General features: G+C 37.2%; 1 protein-coding gene across 5 annotated transcripts in view; it reads left to right on the top strand.

Annotated features, from left to right (window-relative positions):
• The window catches only part of LOC114652139 (transient receptor potential cation channel, subfamily M, member 6), a 158,347-nt gene that overhangs the window by 72,783 nt on the left and 64,625 nt on the right, over positions 1 to 20,939 (top strand). For all 5 annotated transcript variants that reach the window (XR_007935172.1, XM_051928453.1, XM_051928454.1 and 2 more), the window contains exons 7-13: positions 1,095 to 1,266; positions 2,075 to 2,249; positions 9,929 to 10,052; positions 14,232 to 14,304; positions 14,530 to 14,630; positions 17,019 to 17,153; positions 19,730 to 19,783. Coding sequence is in view for 4 of the 5 variants with exons in the window: in XM_051928453.1 (XP_051784413.1) it covers positions 1,095 to 1,266; positions 2,075 to 2,249; positions 9,929 to 10,052; positions 14,232 to 14,304; positions 14,530 to 14,630; positions 17,019 to 17,153; positions 19,730 to 19,783 (834 nt within the window). In the remaining variant the exon portion in view is untranslated. The remainder of the gene's footprint in view (positions 1 to 1,094; positions 1,267 to 2,074; positions 2,250 to 9,928; positions 10,053 to 14,231; positions 14,305 to 14,529; positions 14,631 to 17,018; positions 17,154 to 19,729; positions 19,784 to 20,939) is intronic.

The following is a 20,939-nucleotide window of genomic DNA, read 5'->3' as shown; positions in this document are numbered from 1 at the left end:
ATTGCCCAATGCCAGCTAGTATAAATAAGCAGCTATGATGGTCATGTAGGTGAGCAAGGGAAATATAGACTGGAGAGAACTGTGAAATAAAGGGAAGGCACAGAGTAGATGACCCTGAGCAGTAACCTCAGAAATGGAAAGAAAAATCAACATTGTTAGGAATGAAATACAAGGTACTATATATCATGCCAGTAAAGGAATACGAGAATGGAGCAGTATGTCTTATGTACTTATATGAATATATAGGCAGGGGCACCAGCATTAAAAGATAGAGAGAGCAACAGGGTAGAGGGGACCTGAGCAGAAAAATATTATGGTTCTTCAGGATGCTAGAGAGCACACAGTTCTCTGATAGAATATATGGGACTGTGCAGGTGACTAAGAGGTTACCAAGGAGCCTCCCTCCTTTATGGTCAACAGAAGGCTTGGGGTGCCAAAGCACCAGGAGTGACATTGCTACACTCCAGTCTTGTGTCCCTGTTGCAATTATAGGGAAGCCCCCGATCTGAGGAAAAATGCTGTTGCTTGTTCTAGAAGTGATCCAGAGATGAATTTTAAAGGTGCATCCTGCCAGGGACTGGGACTGACCCCATTCAAGACAGCACAGAGAGGTAGTGTTCTGTTCTGCTTATTTGTTATTTTTGAGACATCCCCTTTGTCTATTATACCCTTATGAATATTTAAGTTGTAAATCTTTTTTGATCTCTATAGCTTTATTCAAGGTGTGTGGATTCAATTTCTCACTGGGTGCTAATCCCACCGTGTTCCAACATTTGCATGCAGTGGGGTGGGGAGGACTGACATTGGCTTTCTGCTTTGGGCCTAATGGGTTCAAGTTTTCCATGACTCTGAAAAGATTATGCAAGTTCAAAAAATAGATTAGTAGATAAGTTATTTTGAACTTACAAAAAATGAAAATTACCCACTTCTTTGAAATGACATCTTCTTACATTTGTCTGAAATGTTTATTACCATAGTTATATTGTTTAACTGTAACCTTGTCTAATGATTATCCTAAGTTTATGAGCTGAGCTTTAACAGTGTTCAGACATACCACACTTATTTGTTTATTTTAATTCTATTCTCTATTACAGGTTTTCTGTCCATACCAGTCTTTGGGCAATCCTCTTAGTAAGCTGACTTCTCTCAACAGCATGCATTCTCATTTCATCCTAGTGGATGATGGGACAGTCGGCAAGTATGGAAATGAAATCAAGCTAAGGAGAAAATTAGAAAGATATATAGGACTTCAGAAAATACATTCTAGTAAGTGTCTGTATATTTTTGTTGAACAATTGTACCTGAGACACAGAGTTAGTGGAATCTATCAAAGAAGTACAATAATATGTTTGGCATGATAGTGCAGATATACTTCATGAAAAAACAAATTGTTATTGCATCAACATCAACACCAGCTGCTGAACAAACCCAAAATGTTACATATATCAGACTGCAGTTCTAGCCACAGCACCACCCTTAATATTTTCAGTCATGTTTACAGTTAAATATGGTTTACTTTACCTTAAAAAAAGTTAGCTTAAGACTTACGAATTAAGTAGCTGTCAGGGAATGGTGTTGTGGTAGCATAGTGATTGGCAGTGCTCCTTAATCACTCCAGGAGATGTTCAGATTCCCTTTCTCTGGTTTTCCTTCAACTTTCTAAAGATATACACGTTTTGAAATTGTACATATAAGTGTGCCCTGTAATGGTCTAGGGCCCTTACTAGGCAAGGTTCTACAGTATGTCTGATGCCTCTCCCACTGAAATTACAACTGGACTAAGCAGGCAGGAAGCAATCATAATTCCTGAAAAACACTCACACATACAAGGCCAATTTAGAATAAGCTAAAGTTGCATGCTTTTGAGATATAAGTGGAAAACCAAAATACTCAAGAATAACACATGCACATGTGGAGACAACACAGACAATACCCTGGCTGGGACATAAACCTAGAATTTTGGAGCTGTGAGGGTGCAGCACCAACCAAGTTGTCCATTAATCTGTTAATCAGAGACTCTTTTTAATTTGGAATCTTATACTGAAACAAAACGTACTTTCCTTAATTTCCTTAGGAATGGGTCAAGGAGTTCCAGTGGTTGCACTGGTTGTTGAAGGTGGCCCCAACATAATCCTCTTGGTCTGGGAGTATGTAAGGAACACGCCGCCTATACCTGTGATAATATATGAAGGCACCGGGAGGGCAGCAGACCTTTTAGCCTTTGTCCACAAATGTACTGCAGATGGCAGGTGAAGATCAAATAATAAATACATTTGGAAGAAAAAATGCATATTAAATTTTTGTTATATAATATTTTACAGTGGACTCAGAGAGTATTCAGAACCCTTCACTTTTTCACATTTTGTTATGTTGCAGGTTTGTGCTAAAATCTTTTAAATTAATTTTTGTACCACTTCAAGCAAAAGTCCATACTCTAGAATGAGAAAGTGAAAACAGGATTTATGGGCATTTTTGCCAATTTATTAAAAATAAACAACTGGAATATTACACTGACATACGTGCTCAGACTCTTTCCTCAGTACCTAGCTGAAGCACCTATGGCAGTGATTACAGCCTAAAGTCTTCTTGGGTATGATGCAACAAGTGTCACACACTCTGCAGAGTCTCTCAAGCTCTGTCTTGTTGGATAGAGACTGTCTGTGGACAGCTATTTTCTCTCCAGAAAAGTTTGATTGGGTTCTAGTTAGTTTGGACTCTCACAGGGCCACTTAAGGACATTCCCAAAGTTGACCATAAGTCACTCCTGTATTGTCTTTAGTTTGTATTTATGGTCATTGACCTGTTGGGAGGTGAACCTTCCGCCCAATCTGAGGTCCAGAGTACTTTGGAGCAGGTTTTTTTGAGGATATATCTGTACTATGACTCATTTTACTGAGAAGAGACTTCTGTCTGGCCACTCTATTATAAAAAACAGATTGGTGTAGTTTAGCAGTGATGTTTGTCCTTCTGAAAATTTCTCCCATCTCCAAGCTGCTTCTCTGGTGCTCAGCCAGAGTGACCATTGGGTTCTTGGTTACCTCTCTTACTATGGCCCTCTTCCCATGAGTGCTCAGTTTGGCCAGCTCTAGGAAGAGTCATAGTTGTCCTAAAATCCTTTCATTTAGGACCTTGAAGTCAATTTTGCTCTTGGGTAACCTTCATTGCTGCATGAATTTTTTGTAGCCTTCCCCAGATATGTGCCTTGACACAATCTTTTCTATTAGCTCTGCAGACAATTCCTTCAGCTTCATGTTTTTTTAATGCTGATACACATTGTCAACTGTGGGACCTTATACAGACAGTTGTGTATCTGTCCTAATCATGTTCATTCAATTGAACTGACCACACATGAACTCCAAACAATATGCAGAAACATCTGAACGATGATCAATAGAATGGGATGTAGTCAAATTTCAAGTGTCATAGCAAAGGGTCACTGGTGTTTTTATTTTTATTTTATTATTTTTAATAATTTGCAAAAAGTTCTAAAATCCTGTTGTAATATCTTTGTTGGGAAGTTGGGAAAAAATCTATTCAGAGAGTAAAGGTTTTGTGTGTTTTTCTTGAGATTTTTTTGATAACATATTGCTTTTTGCCAAAATGGTTTATTTTGATCTTCTTGATTTAGATCTTATGAATACTTTTGTACTCATTTTCCTGGTCCTTTTTCTTTGTACCTGCAATTTCCCACCTTGACAGAACACTTTCTCTTTGAGTGGGGTGGCTCACTCATGTGTAACCATCTATTCACAATCACTCTAGATGTGTTTGTGGAACACTGTTTGTCTCCTTTCATTTTTACAGACCCCAGGTTATCTCAAACAGCTACATACTGTAAGACCATCCCACTACTTCACCTCCAAGTTTAAAACTCAGAAAGTCTTGTCTGTTTCAGGAGATGAACATCTGAGGTTGAACTCTGTTAGCAGCTGTGTATTTTACTTTTATTAAAGTAAATCCAAGTATATACAAGCATGAGTACCAGAAAAAGGACTCAGAAAAAAACGGAAAAGACAGCTGAAGCATCATCTAAGTCTAAACAGGCCTCAAGTTCAAGTTCAAGGTATGGCCTGCCAGAAACTGACCTGGAAAAGATAGGCAAAAGAATAGATCTTTGGGGACTTGGTATTGTAGCATCGGCTCCAGCTGAGAGTGAAAGTGGGAGTGAAACTGCATGTGAGTCTGGCCAGAAGAACTTGTTGGTTCCAGAAGGTTTAATGGTACTGAGCATGGCCTGATCATGACCTTACTATCCCCACTATCAACTAACCCCCGCGAGTCAGCAGTACTGACTCCAACCAGGCTTGCTATTCTGCCTGCGGAGCACGGAGAAGACCAAAATGAACGGTCTGAGCTGAAGGCAATGATCACTGCAATGATTACTGCAATAACTACTCTCAAGGGGGACATTAAGGATATAAGGAAAGATATAAAGGACATAACCAAGACAAATGACAAACTGCTTCATAATATTAGAGACCAAGAGAAACATTTAAGTAACTGCTTTGAGGCAACCTTTAAAGGCATGCTAGAAAAAATTGAGGAAAACATACAGGAAAATGCAAATAAGTTTGAGAATACATTTAGAGCACTTAGTGCTCAACTTGAACACATTTAGCAAATGTTCACAACTCACATTGAAATAGTTGAACTGCCATCTACTACTGATGAATTATGAATGCAAAGTTGTTGGAGACAAACTAGCTGCACTGGAAGATGGATATAGAAGGAATAATATCAGAATCAAAGGTCTCCCTGAAAACAGTGAAAGTCCAAACCCAGTGAAATTAATAGTTGAACTATTCTCTAGAATAATCAGAATCAGAATCAGCTTTATTGGCCAAGTATATGTACACATACAAGGAATTGGACTCCGGTTTTACCTAGTATTGTCCCTGATGCTGTGAGATTGACTTAAGTGTTCATGAGAGTGATGGCCTGAGGAAAGAAACTGTTCACATGTCTGGTAGTTTTGGCGTACAGTGCTCTGTAGCGCCTACCAGAGGGAAGAAGTTGAAAAAGGTTGTAACCAGGGTGTGATGGGTCTGCAATGATGTTTTCTGCCCGTTTCCTGACTCGAGATCTGTATAAGTCTTGAATGGAGGGCAGATCAACACCAATGATTTTTTCTGCAATCCTGACTGTCCGTTGAAGTCTGTTCCTGTCCTGTTTTGTGGTTGAGCCAAACCAGACTGTGATAGATGAACAGAGAACAGACTGGAATACTGCAGAGTAAAAGTGGATGAGCAGCTTCTGAGGCAGGTTGAACTTCCTGAGCTGGCGCAGGAAGTACAACCTCTGCTGGGCCTTTTTAACAATTGTGTTTATGTTTAGTTCCCACTTTAGGTCCTGGGAAATTGTGGATCCCAGAAACCTAAAGTTTTCCACAGCAGACACAATGCTGTTGAGTAGTGTGAGAGGGGGCAGCACTGGGGGGCTCCTCCTGAAGTCCACTGTCATCTCCACAGTTTTAAGCTTGTTCAGCTCCAGGTTGTTTTGACCACACCAGAAGGCCAGCTGTTCGACCTCTCGTCTGTATACAGACTCGTCACTGTCCTTGATGAGGCCAATGACTGTCATATCATCTGCGAACTTCAGGATTTTAACAGACGGGTCTCTTGAGGTGCAGCTCATTTGTGTAGAGGGAGAAGAGCAGAGGAGAGAGGACACATCCCTGGGGGGCGCCAGTGCTGACTGTTCGTGTGCTGGATGTGATTTTTCCCAGTCTCACTTGCTGCTTCCTATCTGTCAGGAAGTTTTTGATCCACCGGGAGATGGGAGCTGGTACAGTGAGCCAAGTGAGTTTGGTGTGGAGGACTTCTGGAATGATAGTATTGAACGCCGAGCTGAAGTCCACAAACAGGATCCTAGCATATGTCCCTGGAGAGTCGAGATGTTGCAGGATGTAGTGCAGTCCCATGTTGATTGAATCATCCACTGACCTGTTTGCTCGGTAAGCAAACTGTAGGGGGTCAAGCAGGGGGTCTGTAATGTCCTTCAGGTAGGTCAACACCAGTCTTTCAAAGGATTTCATGACCACAGACGTCAGGGCAACTGGCCTGTAGTCATTTAACCCTGCGATGGAGGTTTTCTTTGGAACCGGGATAATTGTGGAACGCTTAAGGCAGGAGGGAACTTCACATAGCTCCAGGGATCTGTTGAAGATCTGTGTAAATATGGGGCCAGCTGATCAGCACAGACTTTAAGACAGGAGGGTGACACACCATCTGGACCTGGTGCCTTCCTGATCTTCTGTCTCCTGAAGAGCTGACTCACGTCCCCTTCACAGATCCTGAGTGCAGGTATGGTGTCAGTGGGGAGGAGCAAGGGCTTGGTAGTGAGTGCTGGGAGTGTATTTTGATTGGAGATTGGAGAGGACTTTAAATAAGACACTAAGATATCAGCAGCTTACTGCATATATAGACCGAATGCCTCAAACCCTAGAAGCCTTATTGTATGTTTTGACAAGTTACAATCTAAATTAAATTTGATGCCATTTTTCAGACTGAAACAGGAGATTGTTTTTTGAAAATAACTACATTCATACTTTTCTTGATTTCTCACCTTCAACAGTTACATTTTACAGCATTAAACAGTGCTTATCAAAACCAAAATCAGACACAGGCAGTTGTGTCCTGCTAAATTAAGAGTGGATATGAAAGGCAAATTCTACATTTTTAGTTTGCTGGATGAAGTACAAAAAGGAATAAGAAAATTGATTGTGACACTTTGAAATACGATCGTGAGTCACATCATGTCCTGCAATTTTACCTGCAATTTATATATATCTATATAAATAGAGGACTGTTTAACATCTTACCCTTTCCATGGGTACTGTTTAACATCATTCCCTGGTTTTATTCTTTCGGGACTATTTAAAATTATGTTCTAGGTTTATAGTGTTTGGACTGTATTGCCCATAGTTAGCTCTACTTTAATCCTTCTACACCGCTGCTGGGGGGGATGGTCTTGTCTTGGTTCAGAGGACTAGGATTTTGTGAAGTGTGATCTAGCCTCATGTGGGGAGGCAAAATGCATCCTTTTAACTACCACAATTTTAAGTGCCAACACAACAATAGGCTTTATAGCAATAACTCCTGGAAAAACTGGAAATTAAGGTAAAATTTATGTTATGTGATAATGTACAGCCTTAAGTTAAGACTACAAAATGTCAACAAAAGTTCAGAAGCAATGTCTTTATGACCAAACAGTGAACTTTGTGAGCTGGAATGTCAAAGGTCTTAGTCACGAATTAAAGAGAAAGTAAGTCTCACCTTAGTATTTTAACAGGAGACCCAATTATTAAGCAAGGATCAATTTTGGTTGCAAAGAGATCGGACTGGCCAAATATTCCACTCCAGCTGTACAAGAAAACTAGATGTGTGGGAATCTTAATACATAGAACAATTTCAATGGTAGTATCCGATGTATTATCTGATTCTGAAGAGCAATATGTGATCGTTAGGGTAATTTATTTAATTGTAAAGTGGTTTTGATAAATATCTATGCACCCATTGTGGATAACAGAGACTTCATCTAAAACAAATTTGCATCCATTCCTAATGTGAACACTAATAACATTAAAATGGCTGGAGACTTTAACTGTGTTTTAAATTCAGACCTGGATAGGTTTTTAGCCACGGGGGCGTTAATATCTAACACTGCAAAAACAATTACACAGTTTGTAATTGATCATATTCTTTCTTCTCATCGATACATTATTGTTACTCAAAAATTGATTATTTCTTTAGCGATACTAACAATTTTTTGCCCAAAATCAAATCTTGCAAGTACAACACTATTGTTATCAATGCCCTCACTGATCATAGAACTCAAATCATTATGCCCCACATACTCATCTGGCGTCTTAAACCCTGTTAATAGCTCACAAGATCTGTACAGAATTTATATCCAAGCAAAATGATTTTTTTAGAGACAAATACATCCTTAGAGGTGTCTGCAGGAATCCTCTGGGAAACTCTGAAGGCATTTTTAAGAGGACAGAGGCATTTCATAACTCTCCCACAAAAATAGAGTAAGGCATCAGAGTTAATCAGTGAAATTGCCAGAATAGATCAAGAACACACCAGGCTCCCAAATGAGGCATTTCATAGGAAAAGACAGACTTTGCAATCTGAACTCAACCTCTTGACAACAAAAGAAACTGAACAAATCATTTTTAAATTGCAACATCATTACAATGACCACCAAGAGAAGGCTAATAAGATCTTAACTCAACAAATCCACAAGCAGGAAGTTTGCAATGCAGTACCAGTAATTACCAACACAGATGGAGACAAAATCGTTGACCATAAAAGTATAGTGCACACGTTTAGAGACTACTATATGTCCTTATATAGACACAATCTAATGCGTTTTCTATGCATTTCAGATACCACAACTAGATACTTTCAGTGCAGATGAATTAGATAAAACCTCTGTCACTCTCAGAATTACTAGACACTATAAACTCACTTCAGAGTGGGAAGACAGCAGGCCTTGATGGCTACCCTGCTGAATTTTATAAAACATTTTCAATTAAGTTAGACTCCCTTTTATTAGCAGCATTTATACCTGTAGAAGCTAGAGACAATAAAATTCTACCTCAATCTTTTTGCCAAGCAATAATTACCATCTTTCCTAAAAAGGGCTTATTACAATGTGCTTCTGAATAATGATGTTAAGATGCTCTTCAAATTCCTAGCTAGAAGGACTGAGAAAGTGCTTCCTTCGGTAATATCACAAGACCAAACCAGATTTATTAAAGGCATACACTTAACTTGCAATCGTCAACACCCGTTTAATGTAATATATTCACCCACAAAGTCTACCAAGATTGAGTTCTTATCATCTCTGGATGCAGAAAAAGCATTCAGTATAGTTCAATGGGACTACCTATTCACTACATTGCACAAATTTGGGTTTAGCCTGAACACATGTGCATGGATCAAACTACTGTATACCTGTCCAGAAGCTTCAGTTTGTAACAACTACATTATTTCAGACTACTTCAAACTAGAATGTGGTACTAGACAAGGATGGCCCCTGTCACCACTGCTATTTACAATCACCATTGAGCCACTGGCTGTTTACTTTCAAAATGCTTCTGAGATAAAGGGGATTTTCAGGCAGGGGATTGAACAGACAATATAACTATATGTAGAGAATATATAAGATCCACAAAATACTGTGCCTGCAATCCTAATAGCATTAGCAGAGTTTCAAAAGATATCTGGCCTCAAAATTAGTTAGAATAAAAGTGTGCCTTTTCCAGTGAACTCTCTAGTGCACAACATTACATTTGACACCTTGCCTTTTATCACCACAGATTAGTTTAAATACCTAAGGGTAAACATAACATAATCATAAAGCTCTTTTTCAAGAAAATTTTGCTGTCTACATGGAAAAACTTAAACAAGACGAGCATAGATGGTCTACCCTCCATCTCACTTTAGCAGGGAGAATTAACACTGTCAAGATGAATATCCTTCCTAAGCTTCTTTTTCTATTTCAAAGCATCCCCATATACATTAACAATTTTTTATTCTTTCTCTTGGGTGGGAGTTGAATTGAATTTATTTTTGCTAAGTTTGACTTGTTTGTATGGAATGTTACTTGCTTTTAATAATTCAATTAAAAAACTAATTTAAAATGTTAATTGTCCAGTTCTACTATTCTTCTATTTGCTCTGTTCCTATTTGTAATACTGTAGTAACTTTTAGATTGCCTGTGTAAAATGATTTTTTCTTTCATATTCATCCATTCTTATTATCAATATTTTTATTGGTTTTAGAATTATATAAATTCTTTTAAATTATTTTGTAAATGTTCTGTGCTCAAAACAGTCTTGTTGAAATTCTATATAAATTACTTTTATTGGAAAATTTCTATTATCTTTTTAGTCATACGTGTTTGTTCACTTTTGCAGGCAGCTTCATCCAGAAATTAAAGAAGAAATACTCCTCATTATCCAAAACACCTTCAACTTTGGGCAGAAACAATCCAGTCATTTATTTAAAATTGTTATGGAATGTATGGAGCACAGGGAATCAGTAAGTACTGCAGAAAAATGATATAAATTATTTTGAAACTTGTATACACTATTTTAGGTGAAAATTTAATTTGTATATTATATAACATTCATTCCCTCATCCTCTGGTCCCTGTTATTCTAATGACATGTTGCATGATGTAGGAATGGTGTACTTACTTGGCTGGGCAGCAGCAGGATTTAAATAAAGATGGAATCAGGAGAAAGATCGAGGTTTTATTAACAGGCAAAGGTCGATGCTGGAAGAACAATATTTTAACAAACAAAAGCGCAAAACGTGTAACCAAAATCATAAATTAAAGAATGTAGCAGAGAGGTTGATAACCAAAATAGTTTTAAATAAAAAATAATAAGATAAATAATGCAAAGACAGTTAAAACATAAGAGTTGAGTTAGGTGCATTGGCAATTCTAAATTGTCCCTAGTGCGTGCTTGGTGTGTGTGTGTGTGTGTGTGTGTGTGTGCCCTTCAGTGGGTTGGCACCTTGCCCGGGTTTTGTTTCCTGCCTTGTGCCCTGTGTTGGCTGGGATTGGCTCCAGCAGACCCCCGTGACCCTGTAGTTAGGATATAGCGGGTTAGATAATGGATAGATATATATATAAAACATAAAATATATATAAACATAAAAAATATTTCTTTAAAACAATAAAAAAATATAAATTCTTCACTGCTTTTGTCTGATCCCCCCAAAAAACATTTTTTTGAGTTTGTAATTGGAAATTTCAATCCAAAATCAAATTCAGTTCTTTTCAATTCAAGCTCTAAGACACCTGCTCTTTTTAACTACACACAAGCACTGCAAATTTAAAAGACTTTAAGACAGGTAATCTATATGTGACTGACACTCAAACATATTTCATAAATTACAAAAAAAATCACAAAATAAAAAATCAATATATAAACAATATGATACATGACAATCATACGCGACAAAATCATGTACAGATGTTTAGTTTTGAAATGCATGTGCATCGTTTTGATTCTCAGAAGCTTGTGGTGCAAACTGCTTTATGTAAAATTTGAAATTATTAAAATGAAAATATTTCTGACAATCATGAAAAATAGTATATAAATAAGACACTATACAGTATGTGTATGTAATTCTTAGGAGTCACATTTAACTCTGAATTTTTTAAAAAGTATTTCATAACATTACAAAAAATGCTGTTGCATTACCAAAGTACCACCTGAGGCAATCGCCTTGTCACCTCAACCCACATGCCAGCCCTGTTTGTGGGTATAGACTGCCATTGTCCACATCAGGAAATAATCTGGTTCAGAAATAAAAAATATTTGTGTGAACATTTGTTGAACACTCTAAGGAAGTCTGAAGATAATCTGCTTTCATCAGACTGCTTAGATTTACAAGAATTCAGTTTAGATGAACAAAGCTGTAGTCCTGCTGACTTTTGCTTACCACATGTTAAACATGTGCTGCAGTACATTCACTTCATACCATGCAGTACATAAGCGGGAGGCATTAAGTAAGGTTATTTTAGAATTGATATTAATTTCTACGCTATCTTCACCTACTATCACATATTTTATTTATTTTCAGTTTAGTTTTATGAACTTTTGACCATTTCTATTTTCTAATATTAGTGGCTATTAATATATATTTTGAGAAAACCATTTTAATTCAGTTTTTTGTTTTAGCTTAACAAAGGGTTATCCATTGAAGTTTAAGAAATGCATGATGTGGCTCCCTTGCACATAGACCAGTGGTTCTCAAACTGTGGGGCGGGCCCCCCTAGGGGGGCGCGAAGTAACAAAAAGGGGGGGCGCGAAGATGTGAAAAAAAGAAAACAAGAATCGAAAATATGAAAAATACATCTATTGAAACCAAAACAAATTAACTTAAGCTACATTCTGATACTAGAAAAATAAATATAGAGTTAGATAAATGTCGATAAAAGTTAAGTAGGTATATTAAAATATGCATCTATGATATATCATTAATTAAAAAAGAACAAATTGGTATTAGTGGGCTCCTTTCAAAAAAACGTTAGGGGGGCGCGATTAAAACTGTTATGAAAACTCGGGTCGCAAATACTTAAAGGTTGAGAAACGCTGACATAGACTGTAGAAATATAAAGATGTGCCCATAAAAGAAACAGTGGCCATCTATAAAAAAAGAGTAATCTTCTTAATAATTTGTAAAGTACTTGCGCTGTAGCAGTTAAGGACCAGACTGTTTATTTGGGCACCACAGGACAGTTTAAATTTCAGATAAAGTACTTCATGTTACAGGAGATTCACAAAATCTGCTAGACATTGCAGAATTATTAAATAGCTGTGGCAGCACATTCTGCATCTTTTTTGTCTTTCATCAACTGAGGTGATGTGAGCAGACAATAACTTTCTTCTGTTTGTTAAGCAACATAGCCTGTCATTTTACCTTCTGTGGTAGGTCTGTGTTTTTTTAGTGTGCCACAGTTTTCAATCATTTTATTGAGATAACAATGTCCCTTTTATTCAAGTTCCACAAGCCTTACCGCCTTTATGAGTTACACATTTAATCTTACTGCTGTCACTGTCGGACGTGGAGTACATCAAAATACTTGTGTCTTGTTACAAAATTCAGTTTCCAGTTAGGCAACAACAGTTACGCTCATTAGAAAGGACATGGCCATTAAGTGTGTGGTCTATTAGTAAAAACAGAGAAAGTCAATAGTGGGTTACTGGCATTTTTTTTTAGTTAACAAAATAGAAAGAACTGATTTTCTTTTCCATCCATTTTTATTTGATTTCATCTTGCCTGAAGAAGGGGCCTAAGTTGCCTCGAAAGCCTGCATATTGTAATCTTTTTAGTTAGCCAATAAAAGCTGTCATTTTGCTTGACTTTTCACTACATTTGATTTCAGTAAGTTTATGAGTATGCATTTAACTTGAGTTTTTTTTTTCATTTTTTTCAGATTTTAGTTTACTTTTTCTTTAATTAATGGAATTCTTTCATTAGCATTTTACTTACAGTTTTTCTTAATGATAACAACTTTGCTATTTGGTGAATTTTGTAAAAAATTGTTACCACTTGTGAATAATGTTCACCACTAAATGTACTCTTTTTTAAAATTCTGGTCAGTCACCCTCCTACCAAAAATTGAATTTAAAAAGTTTACACAAATTCGTTTTTTGTCAGGCTCATGATAGAAAAGCTAAGTCATTTTTATAAAAATCCTTTCAGTCTTGAGACCTTGATGCATTATTTACTGTTTCATGATTTATACGACAATTGCCTAAGGCAATGCCCTCTCTACATGCTTTATTATAAGCTATCAGTTTTCAATAACATATTATAGCCTGTGATAAAACCCATGTTTATGTTTTAATTATAATTCCACACATGAACTACTGTACTTCTTCCTAATGCACTTTGTGCAGTGCAGTACAGTTTTGCAGAGATCAGTGCTGCCACTCCACAGTTCCAATGTTCATGGTTTAAGTCATGTGCCTAATGTTTCTGTTGGTTTTCCTCCAGGTAGTCCAGTTTTCCTCCCACAATCCCAAAGATGTGCAATTTAGACAAACTGGTGAACTCTTAATTGGCTCCTACATGAGTGGACCCTCCAACTGACTGGTGCACTGGAGCCTTACGCTTAGTGTGGCTGGGATAGGTTCTAGTCAGTGCAACCCTAAACTGGACTAAGCAGATTTCAGAAAATTGTTGCGGTTCATGTGTGTGAGGTATACCTTGAACTGATGTTGTCTTAAGCTGGCCCCCAGATTTTGAGAAAATAACCCTCTTTCTATAGCATAAGCCGTAATTTTTACAATTATATAAGGTATCAACCTCAAAGTGCTTGTTTTCTCCTCCTCCTCCTCCTACTACTACTCTATTTAAAGAATAACTTTAAATATTGTTCATAAGTCATTTATTCAAGCTCAAGATCACAGAGTCTGTCCTTCTAGTATTAGGTTACAAGGCAGGAAATATCCCAGGATTGGGTGCCAGGTGTCTCTCAGGGCACATCCAGTCCATCACCCAACTAGCTCAATCAACCATTCCTCCACATTACTGGGATGTGACATGACATACCAAAAGAAAGCCTTCATCCACAGTGTCAGCCTTCAAATCCATGTCTTCTGAAGCTATGAGACGGAAACAGTAACCATCGGGCCCTTGGGGTGCTCACATAATACTATGAGCCTATTTTGATGCAGCTGTATTTCTCTCTAAACAGATAACTATTTTTGATGCTGAATCAGATGATCAACAAGACATGGATGTGGCAATCCTTACTGCTTTTTTAAAAGGTACAAAATTGAATGGAATGTCTTTTTTACAGTTAGCTGCTGGCAGTCAGAAACTGACCTTCCTAACCTTTAGTTTTTGCACTTTCATTTTTTTTTTAAATCTTGTCAAGTATTATAGTAGCAATGACTCTAATAAGCACTACGCCATACAGTATGAAGTAAAAACTGTTTGTTTGATAAAGATTATAAAATATCCAACTTGTGTACTTTTTAATTATTGATTAGGAACAAATGCTTCTGCATCTGATCAGCTAAGCATTGCATTAGCATGGAACAGGGTGGACATTGCAAAAAAACACATTGTGGTCTATGGTCAGCACTGGAAGGTATGTGTTTCATTTTCATTTCACAAAGTGGGGTAAAATATGAGTTTTTAACATATTTTGTCAATTAATTTGAAGCAAAAAAATAATATTTTTCAAGTAAAAGATTTTTGGACTTTCCTTCCTCTTGTCATGGTAAAGATAATACCAGGCTGAGCAGGTCTGACAAGACGTCCTTAACCTTAGCCTGAGGCTTTAGCTGCTCTAAGAAACCTCTGAGGTGTTCTCTGAACACTTGAGAATTAGAAATCCTCCTTAGTCAACTCCTGAATCTTTTCTGCAGAGCATTTTCTTATTCGGCACCCAAACCACCTCAACTGGCAACTCTTAATCCAATGCAGGAGCTCTACTCCCATATTGGCAAACTTCTCTGTCATGGAGAGTGAACTCCGCACACTCTGAGTACCTCCTGATTGTCTCTGTTCTCTAATACAATGCTTGCAGGTGTAATTTTTGGGTCACTTGCTCTTTCAGTCGCCTGCCACCTGTGTACTTTCTTGCTCTTGCAGCAATTTCTAGGTGGCTGGCCATTTTAATTAAAATAATTTCTGTTTTCAATCTGGATACAGTAAGTTTCTCAATTAAAATGGTTGGGTTTCCTTTCTGTAGGACACCCTGGTGTAGCTTGTATCTCACACTAGTCTGTCACAGTTTTCTAGTAATAACCTGTTTAAATAAAAAATAAGGTTAAAAAGATCTTCTAGTTATCATCCCTCATTTATTTGATAATGTGACTTCTGTGTAGTAAATCATAACACAGAGAATTCAGTGGACATAAAGGAAAATGGATCATTTTGGGCTCTTTTTTTATCCTGCCATCTGGATCATAAAAACCATTAATAAGTGGATTCAGATTCTTCATGACTTAGGTTATGTAATAATAAAAATTATTATTATTGTTATTATTGTTGTTGTTATTATTATTCACACCAAAGAGTCTCTATTCCAGGTCACTATTCAGGGAATGGATGTGGAGGTAGTATACTGCTAAAGCAACTTGAGGTGTTCACATCCATTACAGCCTGTACTGGTCTCAGAACTGTATAAGAAAAGGCACAGCAGGCTCTTTTTCCTCAGGAACCTGAGTTCCTTTAATGTGGGTAGTGACATCCATTTCAAATTCTATACCTCTGTGATAGCCAGAGTCATTTTCTACATTTTCTTCCTGGTCTGCCAGGATGGTAACATTACAAACTGATTAAGAAGACAGGCTCGGTTATGGGATACACTCTCAACCGGCTAGAGGTAGTAGTGAAGGAAAGAATGAAGACAAAACTGATAGCCATTGTAAACAGTGCTGCACATCCTCTCTTTGACACACTAGCACTGAGTACTTTTAGCCAATGAATTATTAAACAAAAGTGTGTTAAGAAACACTGCTGGGGCTCCTTAATAACAATAGCAGTGTGAATTTATAATGCCTCACAGTTACTGTGACTGCTCCTTTTACCTTTGGCCAAGTTTCCCCTTGGTAAAAATGAGGTGTCACTCTCTGCACTCGAGTCCCACTTCAGGTGGTTTGTCATGTGGCGGGTGCAGCAAGGGGCTATCAGCGCATGCTCCCAACATCCATCTATCTATCTATCTATCTATCTATCTATCTATCTATCTATCTATCTATCTATCTATCTATCTATCTATCTATCTATCTATCTATCTATCTATCTATCTATCTATGTGCATTTGCAGATACTTTAGTGTCAGCAGAGACTCTACATACGCACCTGGACAGAAAGTAGATATTTGGCAAATGAAAATAAATATATAATTTTACATATAGCAAATAAAATACAATTGTACTGCATGGAATATGGAGTCTAAATTTACACTTTACCAAAAAGACTCCAGAGTCCCACTAGACTCAACCACGTCCTCTGCCAGACAGTGTACAGAAGTGATTAGAAAGACTAGGATGTTGTGCTGTATGCTGTAGTTTACTGCGTGAAGGAGAAGTGAAGAGAACATATATATATATATATAATATGTGAGATTACATTTGTAATACTGAGGGCAGGTGTGATTGCCATATTACACAAAGGATATAGCAGCACTGACAAAAATGCTAAACTTATTTTATGGCCATGAGTAAAGATTGAAGAAATAGTTTTACTTTAAAATATACTAATGCAGAATAAGAAGTTACATAATTAAAGTATCAAAATATTAATCTGTCTCTATATTAGGGTGCTTGCTATATTTGGATCATTGCTTTTTATTGTATAAATAATTCAAGTTATAAATATATTATAGATATATTATAAATGATAACATTGTTGATTTCTTTCTTTCATGTCTGTGGATGACTATATTATAAAATAATTTATTTGATCATTTATGGCCTTTTATGCTCTTATTCCAATGTGTAAATGTAGCATTTTTCCCTCCATATAGGCTGGCTCCCTAGAGCAGGCCATGTTGGACGCTCTTGTTATGGATCGAGTTGATTTTGTTAAGTTGCTGATTGAGCACGGAATGAGTATGCATCGATTTCTGACTATTAGCCGCCTGGAGGAATTATATAATACAGTACGTATCTTCACTTCGTTCACAAAAAGTCATGTTTACTACAGGAGTTTGAACAATTTTTTCATAGAAAATTTAGTAATGAACATACACTGCATTTTAATTATGGTAATAAAGCCCAGTGTTAATATCCACTCATTTGGTGAATCAGTCAAAATTGCTGCAGCATTTCCAGAAGTAATTTCTCCCAGCCAATCCGTGGCATTTTCTTCTAAGCTTTGGTGGTTTGACAAGCCACAAACATTGCCGTGTCCAGATGTGCAAAGCTGATAGAGACCTGTGCACACAGACTCAGGGCTGTCATGGCAGACAAAGGTGCATCTACCAAATACTGACTTGAAAGAAGTGAAAACTTATGTGATCAATTACTTTGTGTTTTATAATTATAAGTAATTTAGACCACTTTGCAGAAGTCTGTTTTCACTTTGACATTAAAGAGTTTTTTACTGTTGTGTTAAAAAGCCAAATGAAATCCCCTGTGTAATGTTGTATAATAATAAAATGTGGAAACATCCAATGAGTGAATACCTGTACTTTGTACAGGTACTGTATATGATATTTTCCACACTGTCACATCTTCTGAGTCAATTGTGGGCTTTCTGGGGGACCCTTTAAAGTAGAGGTGCCCACACTTTTTTGGCTTGCAAGCTACTTTTAAAATGACCAGGTCAACATGATCTACCTACATATAAATAAATATATAACATTTGTTATATATATATATATATATATATATATATATATATATACATATACACACTTTATGTATAAAATATATGTTGGCGTACCTTGCATAACTGGATAACCCTGCTGGCACAATAACAATTCAATACATTTATGGTCATTACGGTATTTGGACTTAGTAATCATGTGGTAAAAGGCTGACTTGCATAAATAAGTACAGCTGAATAATACAGTCAAGGAGGTAGCACATTTCCTCATGTTTGGATATTTTTCCTCTGTGAGTAAGTTCCAAAACTGTCCATGAGCCCCAGACTTCAGCTGAATGTCATTCTGTAGTGTCAAAATCTCATCCTCCACTGTAGAGGAGTTTTAGGTGAAACAGTGTTGCAATTTCTGATGGGAGTGAATCACCCTCAACATCTTCCCTAAATGCATAGCACTTAAATGTAGCGATTCGCTCAAGTAAAACAATGTCTTGAAACTGGGACAGACAAATTTCAATCTGCTCTGTGTAGCGTATGCTGTCAAGTTGCGCACATGCCTTCCATTGCGTGTCCAGCTCTGACGCGAAGTTTTGGGTGTTCCCCAAATCAAGGCGCTGCAACTTTGAGGACAGATGTTGCATTTTTCGTTTGAAAGCATTAACTGAGCTAATCATATTGACCATGGTTTTGTCTTTTCCTTGCAGCTGTAAATTAAGCTCATTTAACATGTTGGTCAGATCAGTAAAAAATGCCAAGTCTAGCGGCCATTGATTGTCATTAAGTTGCTTGTTTTCTGTATGTTTAATGACAAGGAGAAACTCCTTTTTCTCCGGCCAGGGGACTTGAAATCTCAGTAGGAATTTCTCCCTAGCCATCTGCCTCAACGAAGGCCTCTTTTATCATCTCTCCATCTTGGAAGGACTTCTTATGCTTAACGATCGAGTGACTCACCTGCAACAAAGCTTTGGTGTCTGCCTTTGCTTCTGAATTCAGCAGAGTGAAAAATGACGGCAGTCCGATTAACTGGAATTTTACTTCCCTCACCTTTTTCTTTCTCAGATTGTTTTTCGGAAGGAAGTCAGTTTCGTAGTTTTTATGAACAGTTCGAAAGTGCCTTTCCACATTTTCCTTCTTGCAATGATAGATTGACAGATCAGACAAATGCATTTCGATTGTGACATTGTGAGAAAAAAATTTCTCTTCCAATTCCACATGTCCAGCCCACCCCCCCCCTACCAATTTTTTTTTCATACCCCTTCTTTAGTTGATCTAAATTGGAAGGCTAACTAGATCACTTAGATAGCCGGAGTTTTGCAGTAACTCGCACATTTGATTGTGCGTGTGGGATGCCCCATGTGTTAGAAGAAAAGAGATCTCAGACTGGCTGTATGTCAATCAAGTGGCAAATGCCATAGAGAGGATATTTTTTTTTGAATGCAACGCGATCTACCTGCACTTCCTTTCCGATCTACCGGTCGATCGCGATCGACACATTGGGCACCCCTGCTTTAAAGGAATGTAGACAGCATATTACACCTCAACAAAGCAGGAAGAAAAGGGCACCAGCCCTCCTGTAAAATTCGAGGCACTGGCTAATTGCATATCACATGGTATCTGTAATGACATAAAGTAGCTTTCCTCCTTTTTGGCCACTATATGAGTTTCTGATATGCTTTGGTAAGTTTATTTGGTAATATATTTTGTGATTCATTTTTTCATTGCTGTTTTAATTGGCTAGTTGGAAAGTTTTGCTCAGTTATAACTTATTTTGTGGCCTGGAGTTTGTTTTGTTGTTTGCTGCTTTTTTCCTTCCGAGTTATTCCATCAGATTGAGTTTGTATTGATATAATAACTTTTACTTGGAAAATAATGCTGATTTTTATTTTACAACTTTCTTTTCTTTGTTTGCAGCGTCAAGGGCCAACTAATCACTTGCTGCATCACCTTGTTCGTGACGTTAAGCAGGTAACAGTGTTAGACAAGACTCAATGGACTTCGCACTGAGACATTACTGCAAGAACACATTATTCAGAAATTCAGTAAACATGTGCGTGTCAGCATAGCTGATCTAATTAAAGACAGAAAAGCAGGGTGACCTGTAGGTTTGTTACAAAGTTCACATACGTGCAAAATGCAAAGAGTAAGCAAAGCTGCTTTTGTACTGAAGGTTCCATATTCTGCTTATTCTTGTTACTAGTTTTGGAAGAACAGTCAGAGATTGCATAATTTAGAAGTAAGTTACATGACCCCATGCATGTGATTTGACAGATTGTACTGTATACTATTATTTAGAAATGTGCAAAATGCCCAACATCCTCTGCTAGTTCTCATACGTTTCTGCTGCAATTCATTATCACTATCATTACAGTACATCACACCAAAGAACTAAAGTTATTCTGGGAATGCTTTCACATTCAAAGAATTATCAGAATACTGATTTCCCAGAATATTTATTACCTTTGGAATTAAAACAAGACAAGTCTTTCAGCAGTAAATCTAGATTTTGAAGGAGCATCCTGCTTTTAATTGTAGTTCACATCTTTTATAAATTGCATGCTGTCTTTTGGAAAAATTAAAGCCATTGACTGTCAGTTTTGCAAAATTAATCCTTTACTGTATAGGCAAGCCTGGTCCAGTTCCACCTCTAATTGATTTCAGTATATTAATATGAATGTATGTGAAAAGGATTCCTTTCCTCTCATGTTTTTTGAGTTTTTTTTCACCTATATTTAATTACTTTGTAGCTAACATATCTGAAGGTACTCTTGTGATTCTGATTATTACTCTGTCAATTAATTAGACAGAATTCTGTTGATTATACTATCTAGACATTAGAACATTAGGACACTTAGGAGGAGAACAGGCCATTCAGCCTAACTCAGGACACCGAGCTGATCCAAATAATTTCTTCAGGTCCCTAAAGTCCTACTGTGCACTGTTTCATTCTAGGACAGACTCTTCCCACCCTCTCGTTATGATCTTTTCTTTAAATTTCCTTGTCCTTCATCATATTATCTTGTGTTATACTTCTGCTTGCTTTACAACAACTTTGTAATGGTGACTACTGTAAAATGTTTCACCTCAGTTTATGATAAAGATTGGCTGATCAACTTATTTTCAT

The sequence above is a fragment of the Erpetoichthys calabaricus genome, chromosome 5 (genome assembly GCF_900747795.2).
Source record: "Erpetoichthys calabaricus chromosome 5, fErpCal1.3, whole genome shotgun sequence".
NCBI lineage: Eukaryota > Metazoa > Chordata > Cladistia > Polypteriformes > Polypteridae > Erpetoichthys > Erpetoichthys calabaricus.
This window is presented reverse-complemented; position numbering and strand designations above follow the sequence as displayed.